The 24008-nt window shown below is 43.2% G+C and overlaps 1 protein-coding gene across 1 annotated transcript in view; it reads right to left on the reverse strand.

The window, feature by feature from the left end:
• Positions 1-508: 508 nt before the first annotated feature.
• GGT5 (gamma-glutamyltransferase 5) overlaps positions 509-24008 on the reverse strand; it is a 271294-nt gene continuing 247794 nt past the window's right edge. Inside the window, exons 11-12 of the mRNA XM_069215133.1 lie at positions 23152-23262; positions 509-1308 (exon numbers count right to left, since the gene is read on the reverse strand). Of these exons, the coding sequence (XP_069071234.1) occupies positions 1144-1308; positions 23152-23262 (276 nt within the window). The 3' untranslated portion in view covers positions 509-1143. The remainder of the gene's footprint in view (positions 1309-23151; positions 23263-24008) is intronic.

Below are 24008 nucleotides of genomic sequence, written 5' to 3' on the forward strand. Positions count from 1 at the left end.
GGCGGAGGGGAATACTCCGACACAAACGTGACGGATATCTAGTCCACCGTATTATGTTTTCCATAGGATATAATAGGATTGTAACACAGTGGATCGGATATCCATCACACCTGTGACAGAGTATTCCCCTCCGCAAGGATCTAACTCCGGTCCTAAATTCGGACCTGGACACTGGAATTAGAACTAAGAGCCATGTGGCTCAAGTCCACATCCTCTGCCCAGTGCTCACCTCTGTGTCCCATCAATGGTGCTGTTTACAATGTCACTGATGCCATTTGGGGTGTCAGTTGTGAACTCATGTGTGATGTCAAAAGAAGGGAGCTGGGGACAGCATTCTGGTTATGTGCCTTAGTAAAGGCGGAGTGTCTGTGTGCCTTAGGTTTTTCGATTCGTAACACTACATCTCTTTTAACTAAAGCTTTGTCAGTGAACCTGTCCGTTTTTATACCATTGATGAAGAACTGGTCTTAGTAGAAAACTATAACTTTCCTTAATAAATGTTTTTTTTCTCAGTAAATATGTCTATATTTCTCTACAGCTTGAATTTCGGGATGGATGTGTGCGAATGTTTCTCAAGTTATTCTAGTGTTCACCATTAGCTGTCACTGTAACACCATAGTTGGTGTGCTTCTACTTCCTTCCAATGAGATTTAAAACTTTGGTCTCCTGCATCACCCCATAGCCACCAAAACAGTAGCATTTATTCTCCTAATAGACAACTATATTTTTTAATTCCTCTGTTTTTGATGCCAACGTCAAAAATACCTGTGTAGGGAAACTGGAAACACAAATCAAATATTCCACTATTCTGAAGTAAATAAATGTACTCATCCACAGGACGAGTATTTGAGCAAATGTATACAAAAATATATTCCCATACATGAAGTTGAATATGCATAAAAATGTAAATCCATTTCTTAAAGGCACTGACACATTTTTGTATGTCCATAAGGCGCGCATTCTCTCTCAGACATATGGCAGCATTGCGCTCTCGCGTTGCTTGAAAGCCTCTACACAACGATGAATGAGCGACATCTGGCCAGTTTTGGTTTCAAGCCGGAAGAGTGTGGAGGATGTGCAATGCTCCTTCTTTACCCAGAGTGCTCTGCTCCGAATGATGCAGATTTCTGATTGGTCGCTTTGCTAGTACCCCGCTGCTCTGCTTCGCTTCCTCTTGTCGGATTCCGCGTACACGCAGGTCCCCTCTTTAGCGACAGCCTGCACGACGTTCAGAAAAAAAGGTCTCTTCAAGAAGCGGTGCCCCTTGGCTTCCAGGCCTCGCTTGGTGTCCTCGAAACCGTTTTGGTCCTGAGATATAAAATAAGAATAAAGAAAAAGTTAGGTCACAAAGGTTCAACACATATGGGTCCTGTGGCTGAACGTGCTGTACTCGCTGGGGCAAATTCAGGAAACAGCACCAACTGGCAAGCTGGTGCATCAGAACTGCCCGGTCAAGGACCTTGCACTGCATAAATGGTGTTGATGGACGCATCACCTGCCCTGGAGTAGGGCAGGTCACACAAAAAATAATTGGCCAGGTCACCTATAACAATGTGGCTTGTGCTGTCTCCTGTGCACATGTCAGCCTCTTCTGGAGGAGAGGGGGAGTAAAAAAGAGTACTTCTAGAGCCACAGAGGTGAGTTAAAAAAGAGTACTTCTAGAGCCACAGGAATGGGGGGGTGTACTTCCTAATTGTTTTGCACGGGTGATCAGCGCAAAGCGACTCAAAGCACTGCATCAATATAAATATCATTATAAAAGTCTTCTGACGCGAAACAATATTGTGCAGCGCCAGGCTAATACCCACCTACAGGCGTAATGCAGGGCCCTGCAGTTTCTGCAGCGTAGTGGACCACCCACCCTTCAGGGGGCCCCCCATTCAGTCCAAGGTCTACGTATATCTGTGAGATATGGGCAACTCAAGTGCCCCTCACCACATTCTGCGGGGGCGATAATTTTTTGTTACACCAGTGTACACACATCCCTTAGTAAATGATCGCTGTGGGGTACTGTTTACATAAAACCGACACAAACACAGAGTGGTATGAAACAGCTGCATTTATTTATAACTACTTATAGGGTTCAACAAAGCATTGTGCAGGAACCACCTGTTCAGAAGGAGCAGCCATGTGCACGTCTCCTCCACTGAGCACGCCCTTAAGCCTGCCCTAAACATGTCCCCCTACTTCCAAAGAGCATGCTGGAGAGAGACCCTACCACAAACAAGCATTTTCATTTCAATAGGTCTCGCATTTTTTTTAGAGTTAGAGCTATTGACATTGTAAATGACAATGTCTTTTACCAATGCATTTTGATCTGGAGTGTATTATGTGGTGTGGTGTGGAGTGGAATTATGTGGTTTGGATTGGAATTGTTAGTTGTGGAATTGTGTGGCGTGGAGTGAATTTGTGTTTTGGAATTATGTGGCAGGGTATGCAGTGGAAAAGGAACATGGGAATCACAGACACTGTGAGATACAGACACTATGAATGCCTAAACTAAAGGGAGAGAGAACACAAAGAATGGGGAGATAGATTGACAAGCTTTGGGCACTTGAAAGGGTGAGAGAACACCTGGAAGCGAGAACACCCGGAAAACAAAGGGGTCACCAGACATGTGGAGATAGAGAGTCCTTGAACATTTGTCAGGGAGAGAGAGAACACTGGTGCAGGGAGAGGGTTGGATAGATCTGGGCAGCGGTTGAAGAGCATAAAAAAAAATATGGGAACTACGGTGCTGCATGCAATAAGGCAGTGTCAATGAGCTTGGGGTCGGGGTCAAAGGTGTGGCTAAAAATCTAAATATTCTGTAAGTTTTTTCAATGTTTTTCCTTTGGGTAGCTATATTTAAAATAATGTGCAGCTTAAATGAGAACGAATTAAATAAAGTTGTGAATCAGTAGGAAATGCACTATAGTACATTATGAAACCTCTAGTAATTAATGTACTGCAGACGTCTGTGTGCAACCACACAGCCACAGAATTAAATCTTGGTTGGTTCAGTGGAGAATAGTGACTTGTGTATTGTTAGTGCTAAGAGGTCCAAGCCTGTGACAGAATGCACTGCGAATAAGTAAGATTTTTAAAGCAAAAATGGCTTTATTTTAGCTGTCTTCCGCTTAAATATGACTCCGTTTTTAATTTTAATGTTAGTCTATGGAGAAAATACATTTGCACTATTTTTTCCACTTTCTCAGTTTGTGCCAAAGGAGGAACCAGCAGTAGCATAAGCAATAAAAGAAAATGGACAAAGCAGAGAAAAGCGTGCAGTACCAAAGGCTGTCACTAGGTGTCCCTTGGGACCTATTTTAGCCACATAAGGTACTGCACCCTGAAATCTTCAAGAATCCAGCACATCCCCAGTGACCCTTCGGTCATCCAAGACGAAGTCCCGGCAGGAGCCTTCAAAATGCTTAATTATACTCCTGGCACGGACAGTCTCCCATGTAAGAGAATATTCCAGATTTAAGTTCTTTTAAAACATACTGAGCAGCAGGAAAAGAGTGAAGAGGTTTCTATATGTTTTTATGTATTTGTATCTGGAACAAAAAGGCTGATCGGAGATGTTACAGTCTGAACTTGACTTTTTACATTTACTGCTTGGCCATCAACAAATTTAGGAGCAGAGGGGGTGGAGTGAATACAAAATAAACAGACAGCCGGGTGCACTTTGACGAGGTGATGTCTATTTTGTGAAAGGAATGCCTCGATGTCATTTACTTTTAGGACAAGACATGGCTTTATCCGCCAGGACAATGTTTTAGACCTGGGCCTTTCAGTTTCAAATAATTATGAGGTACCAGACTACACTACCCAAAATGCACTGGGAAAGGAAAGAATGGAGCTGAACAGAAACATGGCATTATATGGAGCGCCGCAGCCCTTATTGAGATTATGGTTGTTTTGGCTACAAAATGTCTCCATCTCGTTCCTTTTACACTAGCCTAGAAGCCCACCGGAAGTGTCACAGGTTTCACACCATAAGTGTGATTAAACAACACGTTTCACCAACCAAGACTATCAAGAGTTTAAATGCCTGTGTTTTATTGTACCACACACAAACAGCATCCTCGTTGTGTTGCACAGAGTAAATCGAGTACTCTGTTGTTCACAAAGTGTACAAGTAGGTAGGAGGTATTTCCTGTATTTAACTCAGCAACCTTCTGGCACAGGTCACACTAGCTGAAGCACAAGGGGAGGGGCTATCTGTAAATCCAAGACCTGGGCCAGATGAAAGTGATTACTCATGTCTGTGCAAGGCAGTCAGGGAAAATGTCTAGTGTAGGCTCTCTGGAGTGCAAGTAATACAGGGGTCAGAACCAGCAGCTATTTAAGGAAACTACAAAGATGAAGAGTTTTTAATAATAACTTTAAGATAAAGATCTTGATGAAACTTACAGCTCAAAGAATAAATAAACCAGCCTGACGGGTTTTCTGCTGTAGCTGCGCTTTCTGAGAAAACGAGGCTGTTTTTTTTTTTTTAGTAAGCCTCGATGGTTTCTTTTGTCCTGTTTTTTTTCAAGAGCGATGTGCATAGGGGTGAGGGGAGGGGAGGAGAGCTGTGATCAAACAACTCAACAGCTTCTGAAGGTGGAAGGCAGAGAGAGAACAGGAGTAGCCTGCTGGGAAGTTGCCTTGCACTTTGTACCAGCAGCTTTAAAGAACGCTGTTTTAAAGGGTTAGTAAAAAGCGCAGCTTTACCTTGTTGTTTCTGGGGAACACAGGAAAAGCAGCACTTAAAGTAAGACATGAGTACGAATCACTCCCACATCTCTTGCTTTGCCATAGGGTCGTGATTGGGCACACAGGGGAGGGGAATGAAAATGCACCTTCGGCCATGTTGTCAGCTGGGCTGGCTGCTCGGAAGCGTTGCTGTGCACGGTGCCCCCTCGCCTTGCATGCCACCTGCTCTCAACGCCCCAGGGCTGAGCTCTTATGCTCTAAGGCGCTGCCTCGTCTCTGGGCTCCATTGCCTGCCGCATTTCAGTCGCGATGCATATGTAGCTGAGGGGGCGGTAGAGACACAGCATGTAATAACAGTCTGCTGCCGTCCTTAGTGTAGGAGCACGTGTAGGTTGGTCTGCCATCCACCGTGCTTAAAAAAGAAGCACGACTTCTGTGAGGGAGAGGGAGTGATGGACAGGCTGCCGGCGGTGACGCAAAGTTAATTAAATTTGAAGAACTAAGCTTGAAGCGCCTTGACCGTGAAGCGTGCTGCAGAGATGTAGAAGGGAAAGTGTGGCGTCCATGAAGCGGGCACCGTGCTGAACCATGAAAACACTACACTGAAAGAAAGACAAGCACTCATCTCCAGTGCTCCAGATGAAAGATCAAAGTAGTCCCTGAACGCTTCTTAGAATGGTGAGCAGTGTATTTAGATAGTAGTTGGTCCAATCTCCTCGGAGGAGAAAAAAAAGAACGAGATTGGGACAAAGAGTATGCTTACCCAGTAGCAAGCAAGGATTTTTAAAGAACACTGGCATACACAAATCACAATGGCTAGGTGGAGCTGAACTTCACAAACCAGCTACAACAGGCCGCTAAGCGAAAGCACAAGCTCTGTCTAGATTCGACCTAAAAAGTGACATTATTCTGTGAGGGATGCAATAACTGTGGCAGCACTACACAAGGGTCTGCTCAGGGTATACAGGAAAATGAAAAAACTCAGTCCCAGATATATTATTCTTTTGTACTTAAGTGAGGCAAAGCAGCTCGAAAATAAGCTGATCGAGTATTGAGCAAATATTTTTTTAACAGAAAGGTTGACCGAGCAAATGAGAAAATTACTTTGTGTTGTGAGCATCAAGCCCGTGCAAAGGCATGCAAAGGATGCATTACAGGGTGAGAACAGTGCAAACATCCTGGGGATTCCACTCAAAACCAGTACTACCTCGCTCTGCTTCAAATGCTAGCTCCAAATAAAAGCAGGTGTAGTCAAAAGTCAAATCAACCTTATTTTCAATGAGCAATATGTGTATTTTCTGCAAAATTACACTATTTTCACGATTTATGCGTAATGTTACAACCTGGAATTATCACCACAGAGTAGTTTTCTACAGTGCTGGTACATCCATAAATTGTGGCACATGACGTGGGGAAGCAGGCTTAGGGCACCACCTACTGGCACCACAAACTTACTAGAAAGAGTGCGAAAAACAGTATTTTACAGATATATGTAGAGTGCTCCAGAAGGGCTTGTTCTCATGTGTCCCTAGTGACAATCCTTGCAGCTTAAGGCTCCACCTCAGGTGTTTAAAGCTGAGAAATCAATCCTTACGTACTGCTGCCTCCTAGAGTTCAGAGTGAGTCCTGCATCCAAAAAGAAGCCTACATATTTTATTTACCTTGGTTATACTGGGTATTTTGTCGCAAATTAAGGCAGCAACTGGGAATCCTACTATGGCAGCAGACCTTTCTGTGAACCTACAATTACTTTTAGTCACTTGTCGTGGTGCACTGAAGCTGTTTCTGCATTATCTATGTGGCTATTTCGATGTGAGGCTCTAAATCTCTTGCTTCGACTGAGGATCATACCACCCATTTGTACATACTGAGGGGCATATTTACTACTAAGCGAAGTTGCTGTGCTGCACTGCATGAAAAGGAGAGAGCAGAAATACTCCATATTTACACAGATATAGAGCATTTCTGCTCACTGTGTGCTGCCTAGCGTCAACACAGGCCTCCTTGCACCATAGAGCAAGGGTGCCTGTTACAGACGGGATTGTTTTTGTGCAGGAAGCACTACCTTCTTGCACAAAAGAAACCCATAGATGCCTTTTCCTCTTTCTATGCGTGGTGCAGACTGCATCGAAAAGTAATGCAATTGTGGTACATTTCTTGACAAAGCCACACAAGCCCACACAATTCTGCCCTTGCGTGGCTTTTTAAGTCTAGACTAGCATTCTGTATCATGTCTGTGCCAAAAAAGTGGTGCAACCACAACGCAAAATGTTAGTAAATCTGAGCCTGAACAAAAGTATACTCGTAACATTACACCAGATTGACCTGGATGGAAAGAACTCTAAATCCAGCTGCTTTCTTCACTTCCAAGAGAAACAGGCGATGCACAGGGAGGCATCACCTGCAGAGCCAAGCACCCTCTTGTAAATTCAAGTTACACGTTCATTCTTTTGGACCTAGGTGACAGCAGAGTGCAAGAACACTTGAACAAGGCACACAAAGTTCAAGGGGAAAAACTGCAAACAACACGCAAAGTGTGTGATGAAAACATCTACCATAACTGCAGAGTGTAAGAGGAAACAGGCACATGATATGCTAAGTGTAAAGGCATGCACATTGTGGGAGGACAACATCTACAATACATTCAGATTGCAGGAGGAAAACATGGAGAATGAAGCAGGAAAACATCTTCTGTAAATGCAGAATGTAAAGGGAAAACATGCACAGGACAAGACATGTGAAAGAGGAAAACTTGCAAAAACATGGAGATTGTAGGAAGGAAACAACTACAATCAAGTCAAAGTGTAACAGGAAAACATGCACAAAATATCCAGGTTGTAACAGGAAAATATCTACAATGAATGCAGAATGTAAAAAGAAAACCTGCATAGGACTTGTAAAGTGTAAGAGGGAAACGTGCAAAAATACTCCAAACGTAGGAGAAAAAAACATTTACAATATATTCAAAGTGTAAGCAGAAAAAAAGCAGATTGCAACAGCAAAGCATCTACAGTAAATGCAGAATGTGAACAGGAAACATGCACAGGAGATGCACAGTGCAGAAGTAAAGCTTGCAAAAAGCATTCAGATTGTAGGAGAAAGACGTGTACAATACATTCAGAGTGTAAGAGAAAAACATACACAAAACATGCAGGATGTAACAGGAAAACATCTACACAAATAAAGAGCATAAACAGGAACCATGCACAGAACATGCAAAGTGTAAGAGGGAAATGTGCAAAAACATGCAAATGTAAGCGGAAAACATGCAAGGAATGTAGCAAATCAGAGAAACAGATGAACATAACGTGCAAAGTCTAAGAAGAAAACTTGCACCAAATATGTAGTTTGTAAGAGGAAAACAACCACACTACATGCAGAAGTAAGGGAAAACAACTACACTACATGAAGATTGTAAGAGGAAAACAACCACACTACATGCAGAGTGTAAGGGGAAAACAACTACACTACATGCAGATTGTAAGAGGAAAACAACCACACCACATGCAGAGTGTAAGGGGAAAACAACTACACTACATGCAGATTGTAAGGGGAAAACAACCACACTACATGCAGAGTGTAAGAGGAAAAAAACCACACTACATGCAGAGTGTAAGGGGAAAACAACCACCACTACATGCAGAGTGTAAGGGGAAAACAACCACACTACATGCAGATTGTAAGGAGAAAACAACCACACTACATGCAGAGTGTAAGGGAAAAACAACTACACTACAGGCAGAGTGTAAGGAAAAAACTACACTACATGCAGAGTGTAAGAGGAAAACAACCACCACTACATGCAGAGTGTAAGGGGAAAACAACTACACTACATGCAGATTGTACGGGGAAAACAACTACACTACATGCAGAGTGTAAGGAAAAATATGCACCCTCCATGCAAAGCATAAAGGGAAAACATGTCCAAAACATGCAATGTTTAAGAAGAAAACGTGCAGAAGGAAAGAAGCAATTAACAGAAAACATGTAAAAGACATGGTGCATTTAACAGTCTCATTCTGTTTACCCCGTTATCCCGGGCAGTAATAACGTCACCAGCAAATGTGGATACCAGAGAGTGCAGTTTGAACAGAGTGCTGTAGGGGAAACACTTTCTGAGTTCTGCATCTCTGAATCTGAAAATATGTGATAATGCTGCACCCCTTCCCTCTGTCAGGGCTACTGAACTCAGAATATGTGATATTCTTTCATGCACAAATTCCACCAGGTTCTACCTTGTATAAACTGTGGCAATACTGCGCTGGACGTGATCCCCATTTGTGTGCAAAGTTATGTTTACACATGAATCTGGATTAGCAGGGCACTCATGATACTCTGGGAGGGAAATGTGCAAAGGATAATGCCAAATGAACAAGAAAATCAAGTAAAATCCTTGCAGAGTGTAAGAAGGCCATATCAACAAGTGTGGACATGCACAAGATGTATATGGTATAGTCTGCAGGCATGCAGCGTGTAAGAGTAAAACACATAAGACAGGCATGTTCAACTACAGTATCTATAAGAATTCAGTGTAATGTGCGAAAGAAAGAATGTATAAGAAAATACCCTGAAGCACAGTGTAACAGGAAAACCCAGGCCCAAATTTGTACTTTTTTTAGCGCCGCATTTGCGCCTCTTTTTGACGCAAAAACGGCGCAGACTTGCAAAATACAATTGTGTTTTGCAAGATTGCACCCCTTTTGCGTCAAAATATGACGCAAATGCGGCACTAAAAAAGTATAAATATGGGCCCCAGAGTGCGCAGAATGTAGGAGGAAAACACCCATAAGACTTCTATAGGGTAAGCTAAAAACGTGCGACGCATGACAAGACATGCTGAACCGCACACGAAAACACGCTAAAGGAACAGAAGTCCAACCAATGCACGGGCAACATCACGCGGGAACACAGGTTTTTCATATCAGTTGGTCAGGAGTGCGCTAACTCTGCGCAGGGCATGCAGCATGGACAGATGTACCAGCAGACTTGGTAAAGCCGGGCCACCCTGCACGGTGCGCCTGGACTACCTTATGTTTTTACCCAGTGGAAACGCTCCATGTGAGCCTGGTGGAGGTTTTCCAAACTCTGGACGGTGTTCGACAGAGAAGGCTGTGTGGTACTGTTGAAGGGCGGCATCCAGGGTCTACCGCTATTGTTTGTTGAGTCTTTCTGTTATACTCTAATAACAGGCTGTAGGGCCGCCAGATGGTTAGTGGCTGCTCACTGGTACTTTATGAAAAAAGGCCTTTTCACCCGCTTCTGTTAGGTGGTGAGACAGCGTATCCACCCACTGGTGTAAATCCCTCCCTGACGTGCAAGAGACCGCCAACCCTTCCCGGACGTTCTCTTGCCCATGTACTCCATTGCCTTTTCCCAGTCCCCCCTTCCCTCTTTCTTAGCAAACAAGAGGGAAGACGTTGCTGGAGTATTGACAGCTGTAGTTTAATTACATTATACGTTACATGGTATGTAACAAAACATCACAACTAATGGTCATTAACACGTTCCATTCAAGAAGCAGTGTTCCTTTGGTCCAACTCTCTCATCCTTTGGAATGCCGTTTTGGTCCAATTGTGGGCTATCAAATGGGGTATGGACCAATTTGCCACAAGTCAAATCTTGAAACTATAGAAGATTGAAAAATCCACAGCGTATCCAGTATGTAAAGTTCCAATCTTGTAACATATATCGATATTGAATTGTAGAATTGACATGTTGAGTCAAAGCGGTGAACCCAAAGGCTGTTTATTGGTGCACATTTCGACAGAAAGCAGTGGATACACTGTGGGTTTTTCAATCTTCTATAAACACGTTCCATGTCTGAACTATTTGTTTCTTGGCCTTCCTGATTGTCCCTTTGAGTTTGTTTACCCATATTGCTTGTAGCCAGTGTTTATGCACGGCCTTCTCGACATGTTGCAAGGTCTTTTTTGTTGGGAGTGCCATCCCACACTCCCCTCTTGACCCAACAGGCTTCCACTGTACTGATACCTAAATGGCGGCTTCAAATACCGCCGACCAGTCTGAATGTTTAATTTTTGCAGGTTTGCGGCCTCCCATAGCTTGCCGGTCCCGCCCTCAGAAGGCGTTATTCATGGGCCCCAAACGTCCTCTGTGGTGACCAGCCTGTGACCATAGTCTGCAGAGACCCCTATTAATGAGATTCTTACTTACTCCAAATTGTTTGTGATTTGCAGTGTGTGATACTAAATGTGCCAGGTAAATGTGAGCCCATGTGTAGTGTCCATGAAGGTCACAGGGAGTGGACTTGCTCAAGAAGGTGGTTTCCTACAGGGTACCTCTATCCTGAGTGTATGTGACAGCCTCATGTCCTTTGATTCCTGGTTTGCTACTATGAAACCACAACTGTCCAAAGGGAGGGCTGGGGGAGTATCAACATCTGTTCCCCTGCAAAACGAGCTTTGCTTCCCTGTTTATGAAGCACACTCTTCCCCAGGGCCCCCACCACCTCAACACCTTTCCTATTACCATGGGCAGTGCGTGCTAACCAAGGAAGATTTGTCAAGAATGCCTTGGGACAATCCATAAAAATCCTTATCTTGCTGAAATCAACATTTTCTTTGCCAGGAAAATGATGAAAAAGTATGTAAAAGACACTTACTCCTGATTGGAAGGGTGGTTGGTTTTGTGAATAAAGCTTGCACTTTGATTGGCTCTGATTTTTGTGGTGACCGTCAATGAATAGTGACCACTCCAGCCATTAAGTGTTAGTTATATCACTTGGGCATTAAGGAGATTTTGTGCACCAGTCGAGTAAGGGCATTTAACAGTCACAACACCTCACTAGTAGTTAATTATTCCTTGATGTGCAGTTAAAGGCCACATTCTGGAAGAGAAGCAGATGCTGGACTCTTGCTGGGTTTTTGAGGAAGCTGACCTTCCAAAAGAGAGGTGTCCCTTGGCACTGGTGCCACCAACAACTACCATGCAGTTCCTTAAAAACATATCACCATTTTTCATTTACAACCTGCGCCTGCCTAGTGATTGTGCTCAGAGTAAACCAACAACCCACAACAAATGAATCTTAGGTAGCCAATTAAATCTGGACATCAAGACTTTGGTATTCTTGCCTTTGGTACCCTGAGCTATGTTCAGCACTTGGATGAGATTCACTTCAGCGTGGGTGGTAGAATATATGGTTTCATTGATTTTTGGGCTGTTTCTTCGAAGACTCAACCACACAATTTAGGAGTACTACTTCACCTACTTGTAGTACTTTAGGAATACAATTTCACCTAATCATAGTACCATAGGAGTACTATTTCCCCTAGTCATTGTACTACAGAAGTACTACTTCACCTGGTAATACTACTAAGGGAGTACTACTTCCTTACTCATAGTACTATAGGAGTACTACTTCACCTACTCAAAGTGCTATGGGAGTACTATGTTACCTACTCAGTACTCTTGAAGTACTATTTCTCCTAGTCATTGTACTACAGGAGTACTACTTCACCTAGTAATACTACTATGGGAGTACTACTTCCCTACTCATAGTACTATAGGAGTACTATGTCACCTACTCACAGTGCTATGGGAGTATTATGTCACCTACTCAGTACTATAGTAGTACTAGTTAACCTACGTCAGCTCATAAAAGGCATTGTGAACTGGTCCTATCCTATCTAAATTGAGAAATTGTTTAAGGCTTCTCAGCCCCACTGATTGGCTTGGAGTAAAAAAAACTGTAGTAAACCGAAGGACTTCCGAAGGCAGCGGTGAACACCTGAAGTCCTTACATTGTCCCTAGAACCCCTATTTTATATTAACATTAGTCCATGAATGCTGTAAGAGGATTTGAGGATTTATCTCTGCCCCAAAAATGTTATTTATTTTCTTATTTTAGTTGCACACATCAGGGCATATTGACAAGAAGTGTACGTAGAATAAGGACACAGTGCACACGACATCTTAGCAGTTTTGGGTGGGTACGCAGGCGTGGATGGGAAGTGGTGGATAATACAAACAAACAATGTAGCATGGTACGTAAATCATTTTAACACACAGACATCATTTCAGTGACAGATTAGTGCGTGGATGTGGTGTTTAGGATAATTCTTAAAACTCTGGTGTGGGTTGAGAGAAATCTCAAATTATGCCAGCAGAGGGACTGAGGGGCTTTCGGCCCAAAGAACATTCTAAGGTAGCGACCCCAGTAAGTGAAATGAATGGGACCTCAATGCAGCACTCAGACATCTGATGTAACTTTGAGGTCTAGGCTGGCTAAGCTTAAGCTTAGACTAGGTACATACTGACTGAAGATTACTGAGAGGTAGTTGGGGAGGAGCCATATACAGCATCTTGCTTTTTGCGTCTATATCAGCCCCCTATTTTACTTATTTGAAAAAAAGACATATTCCTGCTGGAAGTATTAGCCCCAACTGGATGCTAAATGTAGTTTATGTTATTTACTGTATCTTGCTGTAGCTAATTTTCTAACCCAATGCCATTATAGTAAAGAAGCCTTCAGTAACTCTGTCATTAATCTCCCTGGAGAGTCAGAAGTAGCTAGCTATCCAGCTGGAGCACAATGGCATCTGAAGCCAGATATATTTTTGTACCTGACTATGAAATTGTTGGTAAGAAGGGAGAATAAGGTAAGCAAATGGTTTCACAACTGTTATGGTCCTCATCGCATTTTTTGCAAATGCACTAGGTATTGGGAGTTTAAGACGAAAAGAAAGGCGTGTAGCCACATTAAAAGTAAAAATGAAGAATGACTTAAGGTTTCTTACCTGTAGGTGTAGGTTTGCAGCTTGAAGATGTTCTGTAATCACGTGCTGTGCATTATTCCGTAATCTAGTGGACGGGTCCGGATTTCTTATTATTTTCCAAAATGTTTTAGTCCATCTATTTTAGAGTTGAGCACGCAAGCGCTCTGGCCCCTGTTGTAATAACTCTGTGGGCTTTTAACCACTCCCATGTCACACCCATCAGTTTGGTTGGTTCGTGGGCTTGCCTTTTAAAATTCGCTTGCTTTCATTAGTGGAAGGCATGCATACGTCATGCCTTTTCCGCTGTTTAGCCCTCCTCGAGAGCACCGGTAAACTACTGAAAACATACTAGGATCTAAGTTTTCCGCATGGCTTCTGGACTACTTATTCTTTTTATTTCCTACACCGCGTGATCTCGCTGGGCAGTAGTTGAGCACTTTGCATGACATCGACCCTGTTACATGGATAATTGCACTTTTTCTGGTTATATGGATAATTGCACTTTTGCTAATACATTTGGCTGCGAGCGCACTACAGTTTCCTTTTGTGTGTCTTCTTCATGCTCATGGCAGCCATCGGCTCGCTTATGTGAAACTGTTTTACGTTTCATTTTCATTTTCAGTTTATGTGGCAAGAAAGTCCGGTTAGGACTTTACAACGCTAATAGCTCTAACTCAAGCAAATGCGAGACCTGTTTCCTTGTTTCTACTTTTGTTCGTTGGCAGGTATCAACGGAACCTCCGGTTGGTGTCTCCCTGTGATGTTGTCTCACTTCCACCGGACATCTCCACCTCAGTTGGCATTTTTTAGGTTTTTTTCTTTTTCTGTTCTGTCTTTCTCATCTTCTTGGTGGAGGTGGGTGGGATGCTTGTGAATCCAGAAAATCTTCAAGAGTTATTCTGGATACACATGCTGTCCAATGATTTTATAGCAGTTTCTACTACTGTGGTAGTTGGGATGAAGATGGGTACTAATTTGTAAATAGATGCTTTCACACCCTTTGTCCCACCCGAGTTTCCTTGTTCATTTGTATATAAATGCAATAATGTTTTGTAAATGTGTGCACTAAAGCCCAAGTTGCTGCCATAAAATTTCTTGTAAAGGAGTGTTTGACATAAAGGCAATGGTAGCTACTTTCTTCTGTGTTGAGTGTACTCCTGGTGCCTTAAGTAATGCTTCTCCTGCATTGGAGTGACATGATTGAATCAATTCCACAACCAATCTTGCAGTAGAGTTCTTTGACACTGCTCTTCCCAGATAGTTTTTGGCGAATGCTCCAAACAATTGTTGAGTTCTGCTAAAAGGTTTGGTCCTTTCAAAGTACTACACAATGCAACATGTTGCATCTACTGTGTGTAGAGTTCTTTCTGTTTGTCTTTTTGGATTTTGAAAGAAACGGGTACTTAAATGGATTAGTTAATGTGAAACTGTGAAGCCACCTTTGTTATAAAATGTGGATCTGTTCTCATGACAATTCTGTCTTTGTGAATTTGAAAATAAGGTTCTTGAATAGTGAGTGCCTGTAATTCACTGATCCTGCGTAAGGATGTAACAGCTATTAAAACAGCAGTTTTTAATATTAACAGTTGCAAAGTTTTCTTGTATAATGGTTCAAATGTATTTTTCGTGAGTTGTGTAAGAACTAAATTTAGGTTCCAAGGCGGCGCTGGTACCCCCTATCCCCTTTACTCCTTCTAAAAATCTTTTCACCACTTGTGCTGCAATAAAACTTCTTCCTATTTGAGTACTTGCATAAGCCACTACAGCGACCAGATGAACTCCCAAAGAAGCATAAGTAAGCCCCTCCTGTAACTGATGAGTTAAATATTTTAAAACTGTCCTTTCTCTTGTAATCCCTTTGTTTAATTTATTTCTCACACACTAAGGTGACCATCTTTTCCGTTTTGCCATATAACATTTCCTTGTTATTGGCTTTCTACCCTCTCTTGGTACTGACCTTGTATCTTCTGGCAACCTCACGTGCCCAAATTCTAAGTCTTCAGGAGCCTCAGCATTAAGTTGAAATATTCTGCTTCTTGGTGCAGTATGTTTCCGTTTTCCATTGATAGCAGATCCTGTCTTTTTGGTAGTGGCTGAAAATTTCCTTCAGCCATTTGTACTATCTCCGAGTACCACACCTGTCTTGCCCATTGAGGCGCTATTAGAATCAGAGTCATGTGGCTCCCCTTGCATTTGTTGATCACTTTGTGTAACTGTGGTACTGGTGGAAAGGCATGTGCAAACGTCCCTGACCAGCTTATCGAAAGGGCATTCCCCTGACATTGAAGGTGTGGTTGCCTGGATGCAAAGCGTTGGCATTTTGCGTTCCAGGGCATTGCAAACAGGTCTATTGCTGGTGTTCCCCATCTTTTGAAAATGTCTTGCACTACTCTCTGGTATGGCTCCCATTCGTGCAAGCATGAGGCCTGTCTGCTCAATTTGTCTGCCTCGTAATTCTCCTTCCCTGGTAGATGAATTGCTTGAATGTCTATGCTTCTTTGAATTGCCCAATTCCAGAGTCTTTGGGCTAGTTTCGAGGGGGGCAGGGATTGAGTCCCTCCCTGTTTGTTGATGTAAAACATCGATGTTGTGTTGTCTGTTTGAATTAAGATCATCTTTTCAAGAATGTGTTTCTGAAACGCCTTCATGGCAATTAAAACAGTCTTTAATTCCAGCTAATTTATGTGTAGTACTGCACTCTGATTGTTCCAGATTCCTCTTATTTTCCAGCGAGTTTATGTGAGCTCTCCATCCCATATGTGATGGGTCTGTGGTTATAATTATTGAAGGAGTTGGTTGCAGAAATAGCCTTTCTTGAGTAATGTTTTCCCTGTTGAACCACACCATTTCCTCTTGAATCTTCTGCGTGACAACCACTATTTCCCGTCACTTTAGACCATTGATTCTGAAGCCACTCCTGGATTGGTCTCACGTTTAGTCTCACATATGGGATTAAGGGAATGCATGATGCCATCTTTCCTAACAACTTCCTCACAGTCCTCACTGTCAAAGCTTGTCCTTTCTGGTAACAAGGAGTTTCCTCCAGCAGAGAGAATAAGTCCTTTTCTCGCTGGGGAATGCTTTCCCATAAATGGAGTTAAATTTTGTTCCCAAGAACATCTTCTCCTGGTCCAGTTCTGCAGATTACTTCTCAATGTTCAACAAGAAACCCGGAGGATGTAGTTATCATCACCCTTAAAATGCTTGCATTTTGGTAAGAGTGTGCTCTTACATAACAAATTGTCCAAATACGGATTCACATGTATCCCCCCCTCTTCTGAGGTGTGCTGCTACCACAGCTTGGCACTTTGTGAACACTCTTGGTGATGATTTTATTCCAAAGGCTAGTGCCTTGAATTAGTAGTGTTTTCCCCTTACTACGAATCTCAGATACTTGTTGTATTTTGCATTCATTGGTATGTGCAAGTATGCGTCCTTTAAATCTATAGTCGCCATGTAGTCCCTTTCCTGAAGTTCAGGAAGAACTTCTTGCAAAGTTGTAATTTTTAATTCTTTAGTTTTTATGAATGTGTTGATGTATCTGAGGTCTAAAATTGGTCGTGGTGACCGGTCCACTTTTGGGATTAGGAAATATGTTGAGTAATTTCCCGTTGATTTCTTGCTTTGGTATCGGTTCTATAGCTTGCTTGGCTAGCAACTCCTCAACCTCTTTGAGGATTCGAATTGTCTCCTCCTCCTTTGAATGTATCCTTTTCTTTGGCCCCTTTGCTGGTGGGTATTTTATTAATTCTATGCAATGTCCAAACTGTATTATTTAGAACCCATTTGTCTGACATTGTTTTCCTCCACTCTTGGAGAAAACACTGTAATCTTCCACTGACTGGTGAAGTGTGATGGAACTTTGTGTTGTTGTTTAGATCCCTGAAGCTTTGGTTGGTGCTGCAGTCACTTGCATGCTGGAGTTTATCCTCCTCTTGTTGTTTGTCCTCTGACTCTAACTCTTCCACTAAAGTAATGCCTTCCTTGGTGGTACTGCCAATTCGGTTGTGATGATGTTGTTTGTGTGCTCCCCTGAAAACTCTGGTGAGTACTTCCTGATTGAAACCTACTCCTAGAAGCTGGTCTTCTTGTAGGGAAGGAGCCTCTTCGAAATCCTCCTCAAAATTGCAATGCTCCCATGGATTTTGCAGTTTCATTGTCTCTTTTTAACTGATTCAAACATTCATCCACAGAGTTACCAAATACCTACTGTCCATTGAAATAGGTGTTTATAATATTAGCCTGGACCTCACCTTTGAACCCTGAAATTCTGAGCCATGAATGGGGTCTTAAGGTAACTCCCATCATTAGTTGGCGGCTTGACGTGTCCGCTGCATCCAGGACAGATTTCATACAAGCATTTACAGTATTTTTGCCACTCTCCACCAGATGTGCCACCCTCTTTCTATATTGGTCAGAAAGGTGCCTCATTGGCTCCCCTATGTTGTCCCAGTGCTGGTGTGTGTGCCTGTTGAGTAGAGCACTGGAATTGGCAATGCACCATTGGTTGGCTGCACTGCGTTCCATCATCCGACCCATGAGCTCCATCTTTTTGCTCTCTTTATCTGGAGGTGGCCCTGATATCGAGGGGATATTTGCCTTTTTCCTTGCAGTTGACGTGATAGTAGAGTCTGATATAACTGTGCCCTTTATGTACGGCAGATCTTTCAACAAGAACTTATATTTCTTCCCTGTTCTTGGCGTGACTGCCCTACAAGATGCTGGCTCCTTAAAGGCTTCCCTGCCCTGGTCCAGAATACCAGGAAGCATAGGCAGATACTGGTTCCTTGTCTGTGTTGGCAATAGTGTTTCTAAGAGGTAACACGACTGTGGTTTGTCCTCTTACAATTGCAAGTTAAACTTATCTGCTGCATTCTTTATTACTAAATTGTAGATTCCAATATCTTCTGGGGTGATAACTTTGAAGGACAGGATTTGACATCCTCTTCAGGAGAGTCTCCTTCCAGGTCTTCCCACTGGCACTCCCCCTAATCTCCTTCATCACCAAGTTGAACATAACCTTGTTCCTCTTCTTCAAAATAGACCTCTTCCTCTTGAGGCTTAGGCATGTGAGGAGGTTGAATTTCCTGAAATTGCTACTCAAGAAACTCCTTCGAGGTCTAAGTTTTTTGTGGGATTTGAAAGGTTTTCAGACTTTTGTCGAAATCCCTCTTCCTCTGGAGTTGCGCAGGCATTTCGTCTTCGATGCCTCTTCTTTTTATTTCAATTTCCACGGCCAGGACTTCGGGTCTGGTCGACGACTGCTTTCTTTTCATCATCGAAGTTTCTTTTGTTGTCTGTACAGACTGTGTGCCTCAATAGCTTGAGTATGAGTTGGGTCTTTTCCATGTGGCATCTTTTGTCATTATGATTTTGGATGACTCACATTTTTTCAGGGTTTTGTCTCCATCGGAAACTCCTTCGAAGGGTCTGTGGGACTCCCTTTTGTGAGTTTTACCAGCTGATGATGATCGTTTCGAGGCCGAGACCCCCTTTTGAAGCCACAAGTTAGATTTGTTAGACTCTTGTGTCTTAATGGAGGATTGGGACTAGCTTACCTCCTTCCAGCTCTTTTTTGGCACCTCATGTCTGACCTCTAAGATGTCTTCATCGCCCTCTGAAGTTTCTCCTTTGCACCCCCAGCGGCATTTTCCTCATTGCTGCTCAAAAGGCCCAGATCTCAAAGTGATGATGCAGATTTCTGTCCCTGTAGCGTGGGGTGTGCCATTCTCTGCTTTTGTCTCACCCTCAGCATCTTTGGTGTGAAAACAGAGCAGGCGTTGTAATTTTCACTCCAGTGGTCGACAGGAAAACAAAGACTGCAACTGGATGCTTGTCTTTTTGGGCGTATTTATGGGGGCAATTCTTACAGAAATGAAACACCGTATTTTCCATCATGCCACGTAGGGAGCCCCTGTTCGGGCATTCTCGATGATCCGACGAAATACGCTGGTCTTTCCTTTCGTTCTCTCCCCCTGAAGGTGCTCGGTGAATAACTTTTTCTTACTTGTCTGATTTTCCTTGCAGTTTTTTGGTAATTCTTCGAAGGCCCTTGTTAAGTTGAAGACAACTCCACATAAACATCCAGACCCAACGGCAGAGAAAAATAAATCTGAAGATGGCAAACTGGGTTGGAGCCATCCGGAGGAAGTGTTATAGTGTCACGAGGAGGCACCAAATGGAGGTTCCGTCAACGCCCACCAACAAGCAAAAGTAGAAAAAGAAGATGGACAAAAAAAAATTGGGAAAATAGTAGAAAATCCGGACCCAACCACTAGATGGCAGAATAATGCACAACGTGTGAATCCAGTAAAGATTCATGGTGCAAAACATAATTACGCAAAAAGATTTAATGGAGGCTGAAATAATACTTCATAATGGAGAATAACATACACAAATGGTTTTGCATCATTTTATCGTGCTAGAGATGGGTGAGAGCATTGAAGGCTTGAGCCTGGCTTGAGCCTGGCTTGAGCCAGATGCCCGGCTCTGCTTGAGGTTAACTTGAAGTTTTGAGCCCAAAACAAGCTTAGTTCTCATGCGGCTTCTGCTTGCCACCCACCGTAATCTCATGCTCTAAGAGTTATAGACAAAGCATTTAGCCTTTCATGTAAAACTTGATGTAAATCTGGAAAGAGAGATACTCATCTTGCAGCTGAATGCACAATGTGAAACCAGGAAACCTAAGTTCAACCCAGACTTCCCTTTCTCACCAAATTGTTTGAACTGAGAAAACTATTATATTGTCCCAGGCTTCCTTTATCTTCATGAATGCAGATGAGAGCACCTTGAAATGTGCATGTACAGGATGTGCGCTGTACAGAAACCTTTTCTGTGCTCGATTAAATAGACTATAATGCTGCTCTAAGTGTAATTAGAGCCTAGGCCACACAAAGGACACATGACTTGCCTCTTAGTTCACTGATGACATTGTCAAAGCAAGGAGGCAGGAGTGTTTCTAAGTTCACGTTTAAAAACTATTACTTTGACAAACTGCCTCTTGATACAGTGATCTAATCTAATGTATTAACATGTTTAACATATGGAAACCCTTCCTATGTTGAGGAAATACCCTGTTTTGAAGTTTATCTATTAATACATGATGTTTGTTGTACATCATATATTAATAGATAAAGAAACATTTTCACTGCCCAGCTCGTGCACAGGCTCTTACAGCAAGGGAGTAGGCAGAAAATTAAAATAGCCCCCTCTGTGAACTAAAGCTCTAATGCCAGCACGCAAGCAAAGCATGTCACCTGAGCCCACCTTACAAAAGCTTCCTTGTATCTTCCATCCATCCATCCTTTCACCCTCCATCCACCTGCTGATAGCCACTTCACATTTTGCTATCTACTCATCCAACATTCAACTTTTCCCCGTTCCATCCATTCATCCATCCAATTTGCCATCCATCCATACATCACCCATCCACTATGCCACCCATCCATCCATCCACTTAGCCATCCGTCCACTCTGCCACCCATCAATCCACCCACTCTCCCATTCATCCACCTAGACACTGTCATCCATTCATGCTTAGTCTACCACCCATCCATCCAACCGTCTATCCATCCATCAGCTCTGCTAAGCATCCACCCATCCACTCTGTCGCCCATTCACACATCCACTTTGCCATCCATCCATCCACTCTCCCATTCATCCACCAACCCATCAACTCTGCCATACATCTATCTATCCGATCTGCCATCTATTCATCCACCCATCCATTCACCCATCCACTCTGAAGTTCATCCACACTGCCATCCATCCTCTCTGCCATACATTCGCTCATCTTTTCACCTACTGATCCATCCATCACTTTACTCTGCCATCCTTTCAATTGTCCATCCACCTAACCATCCATCACTTTATTCTGTTATCCTTTTGACTGTCCATCCACTTATCCAGTCACTCTCATTCATCAATGGCTTTACTCTGACATCTTTCACTTGTCCATACACTAACCATCCATACTTTTACTCTGCCATCCTTTCACCTGTTGCTCCACCTATCCATTAATTCACTCATCAATCCATCTCTTTACTCTATAATGTTACCTGTCCATCCACTCACCTATCCATCCATCCACCCATCCCTTTACTTTGCTATCCTTTCACCTGCCCATCCACCTATCAGTCACTCATGTGTCCACATATTCATTCATCCAGCCACACATTCATTCATTCTTCCTTCCTTCTTTTCACCTTTGCTTCCAATATTCCTTGTTTCCGGGGCATAGCTTCAAGGGGGGGGGGGGAGGGGGGGGGAATTTCTGGTGTTACAGCCCCCTAATAAATGCATTTTCTGAAAAATAGTTGAGTACAGTGCTTTTACATAAACACAGACAAAAACGCACATACACACTTGCCCTCTCTACCTTGAAAGTACCAATAAATGTTGGTTATGTTACAAAATGTTGTGTTTACTCTCAGGCCCATATTTATTCTTTTTTAGCACCGCATTGGCGTCATTTTTTGACGGAAAAATGGCACAAACTTGCCAAAATACAATTGTATTCTGTAAGTTTGCGACGTTTCTGTGTCAAAAAGTGGTGCAAATGTGGCGCTAAAAAAGTATAAATATGGGCCTTTGTATTTTGTAAGTTTGCGCTGCTTTTGCGTAAAAAAATAACGCAAATGCGGCGCTAAAAAAAATATACGTTTGGGCCTTAGTATCCCTACCAAACCGCATTTGTCTTACTTTCTACTGCCCCTTTAGCCCCTCATATGTGTCCTGCTGGTCCTACAATGCCTTTTGACGTTATATGCCAGCGTGATTGCTGGGACATCTGAAACCCCCCCAATCTTACTGACCCAGCTGCTCCCGGCTTGTTTCTTTCCCTGTTCTCTTTATCCAGCTGTAATTTTTCCCTGCTCCTGATTCCTTGTTTCTTGAGCTGTATTCCAGCGTCAATGAGGAGCTTTTGTCTGCCGAGTTGGAGAGCAGGGACGATAAAGATCCCCACCCCCGCTGTAGCTGCTGAAGCGGGGGTTCACGACACCCCAGTCTTAGTGAGAGAGATCAGCTCTGGCCCTGCTCTCCCGGGCCCCCTGTCGGGTCACCCACCACCAGTTATTGCCACTGCTTGCTGCTTTGTGCTGTCAGGTACCAGGAGCTGTCAGCTGGGGGTAAATAATTGTGCAAAAAAAAGAACACAAACCATCTGCACTCATCTTCCAATGGAAGGGATTGCTGAAACGTTTGCAGATATTGTTGGTATACATTTGTAGCTTTTATGGGTCGTCATGACTCCTTTAGAGCATAGAGCAGGACCGCATTGAGAACACAACCACAAAGCACAGTGAACACGAGCAAAAGGCAGTGAGAACAAAACATTCACAAATCACAACGACTGTAAGGGAACACATGGCCACGAGATGCAGATCACAACAAGGAAAATATCCGGAAGACATGGAGCAAGGCAGAGGAACACAAGCACAAGGCATACAGAGAGAGACAGCAATACAAAGGCTTGTAGCCACACTAGATGTAATAACAGGTGGGAACAAATCCCACTAGAAATACCATTTGCACATGGTACAGGGTAATCTTTCCACCTGATTAATACATTTGTGGTACATTCTGGGATGAATGTGCTACAACAACTCTTGCAACAAACTCTTCCCAAGGACACAGATTACCATGTCCAGTTTCTTCCAGGTAGGACTTGGAGGAAACTGAATGCACCAAAATTGTCTCATCTTCATGTCTGTGGACCAGTGCACCAGCTTACCTTAACAAGGTCGTACTCTGAATAGAGCTCGTTTCCTCTGCTGACGTAGACCGTGGGCGTGGAAATGGCCTTCTCCAGACTGTGTCCAAACCACAGCTTGTTTATAATCGCCTGCAAAGAAATAAAATCAACGCAAAATATAGATGAGTGCGACAGGGCAAAACTAGGAACCACACACAAGCCTGTGAAATGCTGCAACACTTGTGCCATATCACACCAAGCAAGCATAAGCAAGCAGGGCTGTAGCTATCATTTGTGCAGCAAGTGCACTGGCACAAGGGCCAAAATGTATGTGTGTGTGTTTGAGGGGAGAGGGCACTGCACCCCAGTTACAGCTGTTGTTCACTACTAAATGGGGGCAGGGCCTATTTTCTTTGCCCGCATTAGGGCACGTAGCATCATTGCTAGGCCACTGCAAGAGTCTGATCCTCTGTAGGAGCAGTGGCAATTGGTGTGTGGAGTTTTGTTTTGCAAAGGTACATTTTGGAAAAATGGGATGAGATACTGCAATAATTCGGATCTGCAGGGTGCTCTCGATTGTGGTACCCAACCAACTGGCAAGCAGTGGAACTCTGTGTACGGGGATAGCTGTTCTCAATACATGTAATGAGATGCTGCCCATCCACCAACCCTTTACCTTAGAAGCACACATTCCTGGTCTATGTGTTTCTTCTGAGGGTGCTCCACCCACCTGCTTTTGTGCACCTCTGTCACTGGTCCTGAAGATCAAGCTGTATTCTTATGCTTCATCCTTGCGAAAGCAGGTCCTCAGTCGGAGGGGCTTAAGGCCTGGGGGTCCTTCACATATTTGGTAATGTGGGCCATTGAAGCATAGATTTGTGGAATAAGAATGGCTA

Source organism: Pleurodeles waltl, chromosome 11 (assembly GCF_031143425.1).
Source record: "Pleurodeles waltl isolate 20211129_DDA chromosome 11, aPleWal1.hap1.20221129, whole genome shotgun sequence".
Classification (NCBI taxonomy): domain Eukaryota; kingdom Metazoa; phylum Chordata; class Amphibia; order Caudata; family Salamandridae; genus Pleurodeles; species Pleurodeles waltl.